This window comes from Paroedura picta, chromosome 2 (genome assembly GCF_049243985.1).
Source record: "Paroedura picta isolate Pp20150507F chromosome 2, Ppicta_v3.0, whole genome shotgun sequence".
In the NCBI taxonomy this organism is placed as follows: domain Eukaryota; kingdom Metazoa; phylum Chordata; class Lepidosauria; order Squamata; family Gekkonidae; genus Paroedura; species Paroedura picta.
Window position 1 is genome coordinate 180,955,107 of NC_135370.1, and position 13,187 is coordinate 180,968,293.

The 13,187-nt window shown below is 51.5% G+C and overlaps 1 protein-coding gene across 5 annotated transcripts in view; it reads left to right on the forward strand.

The window, feature by feature from the left end:
* WDHD1 (WD repeat and HMG-box DNA binding protein 1) overlaps positions 1-13,187 on the forward strand; it is a 70,623-nt gene that overhangs the window by 32,347 nt on the left and 25,089 nt on the right. For all 5 annotated transcript variants that reach the window (XM_077324032.1, XM_077324033.1, XM_077324034.1 and 2 more), the window contains exons 12-16: positions 439-626; positions 2,749-2,933; positions 4,882-5,123; positions 6,524-6,661; positions 11,000-11,156. In XM_077324032.1, the coding sequence (XP_077180147.1) occupies positions 439-626; positions 2,749-2,933; positions 4,882-5,123; positions 6,524-6,661; positions 11,000-11,156 (910 nt within the window). The remainder of the gene's footprint in view (positions 1-438; positions 627-2,748; positions 2,934-4,881; positions 5,124-6,523; positions 6,662-10,999; positions 11,157-13,187) is intronic.

Genomic DNA, 13,187 nt, shown 5'->3' on the forward strand with positions numbered 1-13,187 from the left:
GGAGAAGGAGAAGGAGAAGGAGAAGGAGAAGGAGAAGAAGAAGAGTTGGTTCTTATATGCCGCTTTTCCCTACCCGAAGGAGGCTCAAAGCGGCTTACAGTCGCCTTCCCTTCCCTCTCCCCACAACAGACACCCTGTGAGGTGGTTGAGGCTGAGAGAGCCCTGAGATTCCTGCTCGGTCAGAGCAGTTTTATCAGTGTCGTTGCAAGCCCAAGGTCACCCAGCTGGCTGCATGTGGGGGATTGCAGAATCGAACCCGGCATGCCAGATTAGAAGTCCGCACTCCTAACCACTACATCAAACTGGCTCTCAGGGGGCTGAGAGGGCTGCATGTGGAGCAGCTGCAAATGCATAATCTTGTTTTTGTGTTGTCAGAGTTGCAAGAAGGGCTGCTGCTGCTTATATCCGCTGATAGTCAACTAATTGGTCTCCCCACAGATCTGGGCTTGCTGAAGGCGAACTCCGCTGCAGAGAAGCAGGGCGAAGGGGATGATCAGGAGAGCTTTCCTCCTGCCCCGCCACCATCCGCTGCCCAGAGACCTTTCTATGATGGGCCGATGCCAACTCCTCGGCAAAAACCGTTCCAGTCGGGCTCCACCCCGGTGCACCTCACGCATCGTTTCATGGTGAGTCCCGTGGTTTCTTTGCTTCGTGGGCTGAGTCTTAAAAGAAAAAGATTGTGCAGTTATGTTTTCTTGTTTCTCTAGCATCTGATAGCACAAGAAGAACTTTAAGATCTAGTACTAACCTCTTGGTGGTCCCCGGCCCAGAGGAAGTGTGTCTAGCCTCAAACAGGGCCTTTTCCACCGTGGCCCTAGCCTGGTGGAACAAGCTGCCAGTCAAGACCTGGGCTGTGGCAGAACTATTATTATTATTATTATTATTATTATTATTATTATTATTATTATTATTATTATTATTATTATTATATACCCCGCCTCCCCCCGAAGGCTCGAGGCGGCTTACATAACCCAGTCCCCTAAAACCATAAAATAACAATAAAATGCAATCATTTACAGTAATGGCAACAGCGATGGCTTAATCTACTCATTTGCTCTCCGCATCCTCAACTACGGCGGGGGGTGACGCTCTCTACCGCCAGTTTGTGAGGGGGGGGGCTGATCTTCTTTCCACCCGGCCTCAGTTATAAGCCTGGCGGAAGAGCTCCGTCTTGCAGGCCCTGCAGAATGCCGGTGATTCCCGCAGGGCCCTCAGCCCTCCCGGGAGCTCATTCCACCAGGTTGGGGCCAGGACCCAGAAGGCCCTGGCCCGGGTCGAGGCCAGGCGGGCTTCCTTGGGGCCGGGAACGACCAATAGGTTAGCCCCCGCAGAGCGTAAAGCCCTGCACTGGATATAGGGCGAAAGGTGGTCCCACAGAGCCTACAACTAAGTCCCACAGGGCCTACAAAACGTGCTATTCCACCAGGCCTTTGGTTGAGGCCAGAACAAGCTTGCAACCAAGGAAATGCACGAGGGCTTCCCTCCGTTCATCTCCGGGCTGTTCCTGCCATCAAACCAGAACCTGATCCAAACGGGCCAGGGGTGGATTGATGAGCAAATGACCAGAAAAAATGTTTTATAGCTGTAATATAACAAACAATGTGTATATGTGTCGTGAAGCGGGGAAGAGAAGTACATCAAAAGAGCCAGCTTGTTTTTAATGTGCTGATGGACTCCAAAGACATGAGCATAACCTCGCAGAAGCAGGATGCTGTTTCCATTGGCTGCAGAGGAAAGGACGCGCAGTAATGGGTTTAAACTACAAGCACAACAATATAGGCTGTTGTTGTTATGTGCAAAGTCGTGTCCGACCCATCACGACCCCATGGACAATGATCCTCCAGGCCTTCCTGTCCTCTCCCATTCCCCGGAGTCCATTTAAGTTTGCACCGACTGCTTCAGTGACTCCATCCAGCCACCTCATTCTCTGTCGTCCCCTTCTTCTTTTGCCCTCAGTCGCTCCCAGCATTAGGCTCTTCTCCAGGGAGTCCTTCCTTCTCATGAGGTGGCCAAAGTATTTGAGTTTCATCTTCAGGATCTGGCCTTCTAAAGAGCAGGCAGGGCTGATCTCCTCTAGGACTGACCGGTTTGTTCGCCTTGCAGACCAAGGGACTCGCAAGAGTCTTCTCCAGCACCAGAGTTCAAAAGCCTCAATTCTTTGACGCTCGGCCTTCCTTATGGTCCAACTTTCACAGCTATACATTGCAACTGGGAAGACCATAGCCTTGACTAGATGCACTTTTGTTGGCAGGGTGATGTCTCTGCTTTTTAGGATGTTGTCTAGATTTGCCATAGCTTTCCTCCCCAGGAGCAAGCGTCTTTTAATTTCTTTGCTGCAGTCCCCATCTGCAGTGATCTTGGAGCCCAGGAAAATAAAATCTGTCACTATCTCCATTTCTTCCCCCATCTATACGATATAGGCTAGATATCAGGGAAAAAATTTTCACAGTCAGAGTAGTTCAGCAGTGGAATAGGCTGCCTAAGGGAGTGGTGAGCTCCCCCTCACTGGCAGTCTTCAAGCAAAGGTTGGATACACACTTTTCTTGGATGCTTTAGGATGCTGAGGCCTGATCCTGCCCTGAGCAGGGGGTTGGACTAGATGGCCTGTGTGGCCCCTTCGCACTCTAGGATTCTGTGATTCTGTGAAGCTGCCACCCTGCCACCAATTTCATTAATCTTTAAGGCCCCCACTGGACTCCTGTTCTTTTCCCCTGCTGAAAGTGGTTATTGTTCTCGCCTCCGTTACAGGTGTGGAATTCTATCGGTATCATTCGCTGCTATAATGACGAGCAAGACAACGCTATCGAGGTGGAATTCCACGACGCTGCCATCCACCATGCGATGCACCTGCCCAATTCTTTGAGCCACACCATGGCCGACCTTTCCAGTGAGGCTGTTTTATTAGCCTGCGAGAGAACAGAAGAGCTGGCCAGGTGAGGGTGCGCAAAGCTTCGGGTAGTGAAAAACAGGGTGCAAAAACTAGCTTTTCTTCTTCTACGTCAGGGGTAGTCAAACTGCGGCCCTCCAGATGACCATGGACTCCAATTCCCAGGAGCCCCTACGGCCCTCCAGATGACCATGGACTCCAATTCCCAGGAGCCCCTGCGGCCCTCTAGATGACCATGGACTCCAATTCCCAGGAGCCCCTGCGGCCCTCCAGATGTCCATGGACTCCAATTCCCAGGAGCCCCTGCGGCCCTCTAGATGACCATGGACTCCAATTCCCAGGAGCCCCTGCGGCCCTCCAGATGTCCATGGACTCCAATTCCCAGGAGCCCCTGCGGCCCTCTAGATGACCATGGACTCCAATTCCCAGGAGCCCCTGCGGCCCTCCAGATGTCCATGGACTACAATTCCCAGGAGCCCCTGCGGCCCTCCAGATGTCCATGGACTACAATTCCCAGGAGCCCCTGCGGCCCTCCAGATGTCCATGGACTCCAATTCCCAGGAGCCCCTGCGGCCCTCCAGATGTCCATGGACTCCAATTCCCAGGAGCCCCTGCGGCCCTCCAGATGTCCATCGACTCCAATTCCCAGGAGTCCCTGCGGCCCTCCAGATGTCCATGTACTCCAATTCCCAGGAGCCCCTGCGGCCCTCCAGATGTCCATGGACTCCAATTCCCAGGAGCCCCTGCAGCCCTCCAGATGTCCATGGACTCCAATTCCCAGGAGCCCCTGCGGCCCTCCAGATGTCCATGGACTCCAATTCCCAGGAGCCCCTGCGGCCCTCCAGATGTCCATGGACTCCAATTCCCAGGAGCCCCTGCGGCCCTCCAGATGTCCATGGACTCCAATTCCCAGGAGCCCCTGCGGCCCTCCAGATGTCCATGGACTCCAATTCCCCGGAGCCCCTGCGGCCCTCCAGATGTCCATGGACTCCAATTCCCAGGAGTCCCTGCGGCCCTCCAGATGTCCATGGACTCCAATTCCCAGGAGCCCCTGCGGCCCTCCAGGTGTCCATGGACTCCAATTCCCAGGAGCCCCTGCGGCCCTCCAGGTGTCCATCGACTCCAATTCCCAGGAGTCCCTGCGGCCCTCCAGATGTCCATGGACTCCAATTCCCAGGAGCCCCTGCGGCCCTCCAGATGTCCATGGACTCCAATTCCCAGGAGCCCCTGCGGCCCTCCAGATGTCCATGGACTCCAATTCCCAGGAGCCCCTGCGGCCCTCCAGATGTCCATCGACTCCAATTCCCAGGAGCCCCTGCGGCCCTCCAGATGTCCATCGACTCCAATTCCCAGGAGCCCCTGCGGCCCTCCAGATGTCCATGGACTCCAATTCCCAGGAGCCCCTGCGGCCCTCCAGATGTCCATGGACTCCAATTCCCAGGAGCCCCTGCGGCCCTCCAGATGTCCATCGACTCCAATTCCCAGGAGCCCCTGCGGCCCTCCAGATGTCCATGGACTCCAATTCCCAGGAGCCCCTGCGGCCCTCCAGATGTCCATGGACTCCAATTCCCAGGAGCCCCTGCGGCCCTCCAGATGTCCATGGACTCCAATTCCCAGGAGCCCCTGCGGCCCTCCAGATGTCCATGGACTCCAATTCCCAGGAGCCCCTGCGGCCCTCCAGATGTCCATGGACTCCAATTCCCAGGAGCCCCATGGACTCCAATTCCCAGGAGCCCCTGCGGCCCTCCAGATGTCCATGGACTCCAATTCCCAGGAGCCCCTGCGGCCCTCCAGATGTCCATGGACTCCAATTCCCAGGAGCCCCTGCGGCCCTCCAGATGTCCATCGACTCCAATTCCCAGGAGCCCCTGCCAGCTAACGCTGGCAGGGGCTCCTGGGAATTGGAGTCCATGGACATTTGGAGGGCCGCAGTTTGACTACCCCTGTTTTACATCAATGTTATTGTCTTCATTTTTGTGTGTGTGTTTTTAAAGCAAACTTCACTGCATCCATTTCAACTCCTGGGATTCCAACAAGGAATGGACCGTCGACATGCTGCAGGACGAGGACGTCGAAGCAATCTGTTTGGGCCAGGGCTGGGCCGCGTGCGCCACCAGCACGCTCCTCATTCGCGTGTTCACGGTGGGGGGAGTCCAGAAAGAGATCTTCAGCCTCCCCGGCCCGGTGGTGTCCATGGCTGGGCATGGAGAACAGCTGATGGTGGTCTTTCACAGAGGTGCTTTCCCCTGCCCCGTTCCTCTCCCGGATTGTGAGTGGGTGGGCCTTTCTTGCATGCCCAGGGAAATGCCCATCGCCACTTTGGGGTTGGGAGGCAAATTTCCTCCAGGCCAGACTGGCCAGGGATTGTGGGGTGGTTTTTTTTGGGGATTGGGGACAATCTGGCATGAAATTGGGGTCGCTGTGGGTGGGCAGGTAGTAATGAGTTTCCTGTATTCTGCAGGGGATTGGACTAGATGACCCTAGAGGTCCCTTGCAACTTTGTTATTCTATGATTCTAAATTCCATCTAAACCTCTAGAAGTTCCTGGCAGTTAGAGCAGTTTCTTAGTGGAACAGGCTTCCTCGGGAGGTGGTGGGTTCTCCATCTTTGGAGATTTTTAAGCAGAGGCTGGAGAGCCATCTGAGGGAGAGGCTGATTCTGTGAAGGCTCAAGGGGGTGGCAGGTGACAGAGGAGGAGCAAGAGGGTTTTGAGTGTCCTGCATAGCGCAGGGGGTTGGACTAGATGACCCAGGAGGTCCCTTCCAACTAGGATTCTACGATGGTTATAGATTTGGCCATGACTGCTGGTGATGAGACCCAGCTTTGCATGATAGGAACTATTTCATGAAGGTGAAATTATATCTAAGGCTCGAATTCTAATACTCCTGTCTTCTCAGAATGCTTACAAAATCAATTGAGGACTGACAATATAACAAATCCCTGTGAGCACATAGAGAACGCCTTTCACGCCCTAGGACTAGAGAGCCAGTGTGTTGTCGTGGTTATGAGCAGCAGCTTCTAATCTGGTGAGCCGGGGTGGATTTCCCCGCTCCCCCATATGCAGCCAGTTGGGTGACCTTGGGCTCATTGCCATCCTTTTAGTGCTGTTCTCTCAGAGGAGTTCTCTCAGAGCCCTCAGCCTCACAGGGGGTCTGTTGTGGGGAGAGGAAAGGGAAGGCAACTGTACAGGGAGGGCGGTATATAAATATAATAAATAATAATAAAAATAAAGTTGCTTTGAGACTCCTTCGGGAAGAAAAGCAGCATATAAGAACCAACTCTTCTTCTTCTTCAGTAATCTCAGGGCTCTCTCAGCCTCACCCACCTCACAGGGTGTCTGTTGTGGGGAGAGGAAAGGGAAGGCGAATGGAAGCCACTTTGAGCCTCCTTTGAGCAGGGAAAAGCGGCATATAAGAACCAACTCTTCTTCTTCTTCTTCAGTAATATCAAGGCTCTCTCAGCCTCACCCACCTCACAGGGTGTCTGTTGTGGGGAGAGGAAAGGGAAGGCGACTGTAAGTTGCTTTGAGACTCTTTCGGGTAGAGAAAAGCGACATATAAGAATAAATTCTTCATCCTTTTTGCAATTTATATTTGAGAAGTGCTGATCATTTCCACCCTTTTCTTAAAACGACAGGCACGGGCTTTGACGGAGATCAGTGTCTCGGCGTTCAGCTGTTGGAGCTCGGAAGAAAGAAGAGGCAGATCTTGCACGGCGACCCCCTTCCCCTTTCCTGGAAGGCGTATCTAACGTGGGTAGGGTTTTCAGCAGAAGGTAAGCTGAGCTCTCTGTCTTCCCAGATGCACAGACTGATTTGATTTGTACCGAAGAACAGGCTGGCTCTAGAGAGCGGTCCGCAAACCCACATCAGAGCAGAACGGAAATGCCTCCAGGCTGTCGGGAGGGGAGAGATGGCCGTCCGCATCCCTGGAAACCGTTGTGCTTACGCAGAGCCTCACACGCTCGGCAGAAGGGCTTGGGGGCTAGCCTAACTCGGGAAATATTGTAGCAGGCTTGCTCTTGCAGGCGTATGCACCTCTGAGTATAATCCAAAGCTGCATTTGCGCAGACAGAGTTTTATGGGCATAAGGTAAAGGTATCCGCTGTGCAAGAACCGGGTCATGTCTGACCCTTGGGGTGACGCCCTCTAGCGTTTTCTTGGCAGACTCAATACGGGGTGGTTTGCCAGTGCCTTCCCCAGTCATGACCGTTTACCCCCCAGCAAGCAAGCTGGGTCCTCATTTTACTGACCTCGGAAGGATGGAAGGCTGAGTCAACCTTGAGCCGGCTGCTGGGATCGAACTCCCAGCCTCATGGGCAGAGCTTTCAGACTGCATGTCTGCTGCCTTACCACTCTGTGCCACAAGAGGCTCTATTTTATGGGCATGGAAGGGGGCAAATTGTTCTTTCTTCTCCTGAGAAATTCTCCAGGCTCTCCATCGGAGGAAGTCGTGTCCTTTCAGGGTTGCTTGTCACTGAATGACTATTTTCGTAGTATGATTTCAAAAACCTGTGCAGCAATTATCTTAAACCTTACCGCTTAAGTAATGGTTGGCTGCACAACCTCTTTGCCTGGAGCTCAGATTTACAAATGTTACGGAGGTTTTTTTTACGGGAGAGTGGATGGCCGCTGAACGTGGCAATGGAGAAACAATGTGATATAGGCAAACTGAACTATACTGCTGGGAGGCCCGAGTTCAAGTCTGGGGCAGTGTTGGACTGGATGGCCATTGGCCTGATCCCGCCTGGCTTCTCTTGTGTTCTTAAGTCTGAGGCAGGGATGCTCTGTCTTCTTGGTGCTTGGGGGGGGGGGCAACAGTGGGAGGGCTTCTGGCCCCACTGGTGGGCCTCCTTATGGCCTCTGTGTTTTGGGGCAGTGATGCTCTGTCCTTTTGGTGTTTGGGAGCCAAAAGGGAGGGCTGCTGGAGTTCTGGCCCTGCTGGGGGACCTCCTGATGGCAACTGGGTTTTGGTCCCTGTGTGACACAGTGTTAGACTTGAGGGGCCATTGGGTTGATCTAACATGGCTTCACTCATGTTTCTAGGTCTGGGGCAGGGATGCTCTGTATTCTTGGTGCTTGGGGGTGGGGGCAACAGTGGGAATGCTTCTGGAGTTCTGGCCCCGCTGGTGGACCTCCTGAGGGCCCCTGAGTTTTGGCCCCTGTGTGAAATAGAATGTTGGACTGGATGGGCCATTGGCCTGATCCAACATGGCTTCTCTTGTGTTCTTAAGTTCCCTCTCAGCCATGAACCATACTGGGTGTCCTTGGGCCAATCACACTCTCACTCCAGTTTACCTCGCAGGGGTCTTGTGGGGATAAGTAGGGGGAGCTGAACTCCTTGGAGGAAGTGTGCGATTTAATAAAAGACCAACAGCAGTGCAGCTCTTAGATCATAATCTAATGTTATGTTTGTTCCTGGTGCGGCGGGGATAGAAATTGCTCTTATTTCCTCCCCCTGCTTGTAGGACACATCATAACTCTTCCACATTAGGTTCTTAGGTTCTTGGACTGCAAGGTGAACAAACCGGTCAGTCCCAGAGGAGATCAGCCCTGACTGCTACTTAGAAGGCCGGATCCTCAAGATGAAACTCCAATACTCAAATTGTGCATGGGGCCGCGATGGGTCAGACATGACTTTGCAACTAATAACAACAAGTGAGAGAAGACTCCTGCTTCCTAGGTCTGCTCTAGGGGGTCCATTGCACTGAATTTGTGAAGGAACTCAAGTTGCCTTTTGCATTTATCTCTGCATCCCAATTCCTATCTTCCTTTCCCACCTTAGAATCATAGAATCATAGAGTTGGAAGGGACCTCCTGGGTCATCTAGTCCAACCCCCTGCACTATGCAGAACGCTCACAACCCTCTTGCTCATCTGCTGTCACCTGCCACCCCCTTGAACCTTCACAGAATCAGCCCCTCTGTCAGATGGCTCTCCAGCCTCTGCTTAAAAATGTCCAAAGATGGAGAACCCACCACCTCCCGAGGAAGCCTGTTCCACTGAGAAACCACGATAAGTGTCAGGAACTCCTTATAGATGTTTAGATGGAATTTAGAATCATAGAATAACAGAGTGGGAAGGGACCTCCAGGGTCATCTAGTCCAACCCCCTGCACTAGGCAGGACACTCCCAACTCTATCGCTCCTCCACTGTCACCTGCCACCCCCTTGAGCCTTCACAGAATCAACCTCTCTGTCAGATGGCTTTCCAGCCTCTGTTTAAAAATCTCCAAAGATGGAGAACCCACCACCTCCCGAGGAAGCCTGTTCCACGGAGGAACTGCTCTGTCAGGAACTTCTTCCAGAGGTTTAGACAGAATTTCTTTTGACTGGGGTATAAGGGTTTCCCATTCCTACTTGGATCTGATGAAGGGAACTTTGACTCTTGGAAGCTCATCCCCCCACCAATCTTGCTGGTCTTGAAGAAAAAGATCTTGTTTTTATTACTCGCTTTTCATTACCTGAAGGAGCCTCAAAGCGGTTCACAATCGCCTTCCCTTCCTCTCCCCATAACAGGCACCCTGGGAGGTAGGTGGGGCCGAGAGAGCTTTGAGAGAAACTGCTCTGAGAGAATAGTCCTGCTCCAACAGGACTGTGGCTATCCCAAGGTCGCCCAGCTGGCTGCATGTGGAAGAGCAAGGAAACAGCTCAGATGCCTGGATTAGAAACCACCGCTCTTAATTTTATTTATTTATTTTTGAATTGGATTTATATCCTGCTCCTCACAGCCTTGCCGGCTCTGGGCAGCTTACAACATAGTCATAAAAACATATGCAGTGAATTTATATAAACAGTTATAAAATTTAAAATACATCTAAAAACAGTCAGTACCGCTGGACTTGAATTTCTCTAAAATTTGCTGCTGACTACCAGAAGGTGGCGTCATTTCCAAAGTTAGCAAGCGACGCTTTGCCAAATGTCTTTTGTGGTGGTTGTTTTTTTAAATTCTGCAGGATGTTGAATGATGTTGCACTTTAGTGTCATGACAAGTTGTGAATCGAGACAGAAATAGACAAAGGGATTGTGCAGTTGGAGAAACTGCAAACAGAAACATGCAGCATGACGGGCAAAATTAACAGACAGGCTTCCAGGACAGAAATATTTGCAGACAAAATCTGCCCTCCATTTTTTTTCAAAAAGAAAATTGATTGCGTGCATAGAAATTCGCAAAGGCATCAGAAAACTGTTACAGAGTTCACAAAGGAAAACGTTTCAACCCCAAGAGGATCTTTTTCGATTCACGATAATCTGTGGCTTGCTGGATCCTCAAATATGGCGTGTTAGTTTCTTGTGGTTCAATAGAACTTCAATAAGAGATCACACCTTCAATTTGGATGTCCAAATGGCTCTGAACCATGAGAAGCTTATCTGTTCCACTTAATACTTCTGGTCAGGCCTAGGAGGAGGAGTTGGTGTCATGGCTTAAGGGTCACAGCGCTTAACACCCCCTCAGGGTTGCTGTCCCACCCCTGAATGCCGCCTCCTCCAACCAGCTTGCCTGTCTGTCCAGCAGCCAGCCAATCACCTTCCGTCCCCCACCCCTGCCCACCCCCTCCTCCTTACATTTGCCTCCGAGGCTCGGAGGCTGCAGATCCCTGCTATGTGAGAGCTGCCCCTGCCGGTGAGTTCCCTGCCCGGGGCCTCCAGCCTTTCCAGGTCCTGGGGGGAGGGGAAAGGCCGTCCACAGAGTTCTTCCACCCCACCCCACCCCAATCTAGCGCCTGTTGTATTCCTGAGTGCAGCAGGCTTTGTCCCTAGTCATGCCATATTTGAGGGTGTGAGTATTTTTGAGGGTCCACTGAACCATAGATCTTCATGAATTGAAAAAGATCCATTTTGGGTCAAAACTTCTTTCTTAGCGAACCTACAATTCTTTTCTGATTCCTCGGAGAATTCCTTTGCAAGCAAAACATTTTCTTTTTGGGGAAAAAAAAATGCAAGAGATTTTTTACCTGTAAATAATTTTTTTATTGTAAGCGTATCTACGAATTTTGGCCATCGCACAGCGTATTTTTTGTTTCGAGTTGTGAATCAACACAACTGCTTTACACCATAAGAACCCCCAATGCCTGGTTGGCCAACCCTGTGGTTTTTGTGCTCGCGTGGTGAACAGGAACCCCATCTTACGTGGATTCGGAAGGCATCGTCCGTATGCTGAACAGAGGGCTCGGCAATACCTGGACTCCGGTCTGCGACACGCGGGAGCACACGAAAGGGAAGTCGGACCACTGCTGGATTGTCGGCGTCCATGAAAACCCACAGCAGCTGAGGTAGGGAACTGAACCTGCAGGGCCGAGAGAGCATATTCAGTTCAGTAGGAATAGAAAAGATCAGCCATTGTCGGCTCCTGGGCCCTCAGGGCTAAGATGAAAAGGCCACCAGCTCTTGCATCCGTCATTGCTTGTGTGCCAAGCGTCTGTAATTCCAGCAACTGACCAATTCCTCAGCACTTCTCTTTGCATGGGTTGCGGGATATGTATCAAGGGTTCCCAACTTGGTGCTCACGGTGCTTTTAAGAAAGTGGGCAGGGCTCGGTGGGGGTGTTTCCCCATGGGGCTTCAGCCTGGCAGTGTGTGAGGTTGTAGTCGATTGCCTTCGATAATAAAGCTCCATGTGCAAAAAGTTTTCTTCATCGTAAAGTATCACAGTTCTGCTGCTGCTTCTTCTTCTTCTTCTTCTTCTCCTCCTTCTTCTCCTTCTTCTCCCTTCTCCCTTTTCTTCTTCTTCTTCTCCTCCTCCTCCTTCTTCTCCTTCTCCCTTTTCTTCTTCTTCTTCTCCTCCTCCTCCTTCTTCTTCTCCTTCTCCCTTCTCCCTTTTCTTCTCCTTCTCCTCCTCCTCCTCCTCCTCCTCCTCCTCCTCCTCCTTCTCCTTCTCCTTCTCCTTCTCCTTCTCCTTCTTCAATTTATGTGCCACCACTCCTAGCCTGTTGGCCTTCGGCGTCTCACATCTTACAATAAATTACAAATCAATGATTATAAAATACAATGAAACGTCCCCTCCACCCTCCCTTCCCCAAACCCTTCCCATGTCAAACCCTCCAGCCACTGCCCTACATCCAGGGAACGATGTAAATTGGAGGGCCAGACGAGGGGCAGATCTTCCTCTGCTTGGCCACAGCCGAAAGCCTGGTGGAGGAGCCCCCCCTTGCAGGCCCTGCAGAACTGAGAGAGCTCCGTCAGCGCTCTTACGACCCGGGATATTTGCTAAGACTAACATTTGGTGGCCAACAAAGTAGGAGTCCAATAAGGCACCTTTAAGACCAACCAAGATTTATTCAAGGGGTGAGTTTTCAAGTGCAGGCTCTCTTCCTCAGACTAAATGAACAACCGTCATAACTGTGGAGATAGAAGGCCAAAGCAAATTATGGCAAATTAGTAAACTGTGCCATAATGTCCAGATTAAGCCATATAACGCCATATAATAATTCTTTGCCAAAACAGCCTGTCAGTCCTTTTGAATTCAGTTGCAGATCACAAAAACATTGGAGAAATAAAACTGTCCACGTGCGTAATTAATGGCTGACACTTTCCCAGAAGTTGCTGGCCTCCTCCATCTCCACCCAAGCATGGAGACATCCCTACAAGTGACAGGCTGTGCTGGCAACTATCTTGTCCTGAGAACAGAGCATTAAATTCAGAATTAAATTACATAGAATCATAAATTACATAGAATCATACATATTGCTAACATCACATTACCAGCACGTTGGTGGCCAGTGCTCTGTTTTAAGCCCACCCAGGCGCCCCGCCCAGTCCACTGAGATGTGGAGATTCCAGGATACCATCTTTCAGTTAGCAAGAGAGACATGATCAACCTTCAAGGATGCTGCTAGGGTTAACGGTGCCATAGCAACTGGGCAGAGCAGGAGATTCTCCCCCCCCATCAACTAGCTAGCCCATTACTGTGAGAATCCACACCTAAGCCGTCTGAAGGTAATCAGTTGCATCGACAGAAAGCAGAACCAAGCAATAAAAATAAATGAACAAATGCAGAAACAGGAATGCTTTTGGCACTGTGCAGATTCAGAGGCGACCTGCATCCTGTTAAGCAAAGCTGCTGCCTGGAGCATTGAAGAGTTACTATCAAGAGTTACTATCATGGGAAGGAAGGACTCCCTGGAGAAGAGCCTAATGCTGGGAGCGATTGAGGGCAAGAGAAGAAGGGGACGACAGAGAATGAGGTGACTGGATGGAGTCACTGAAGCAGTAGGTGCAAACTTAAATGGACTCCGGGGAATGGGAGAGGACAGGAAGGCTGGAGGATCATTGTCCATGGGGTCGCGATGGGTCGGACACGACTTC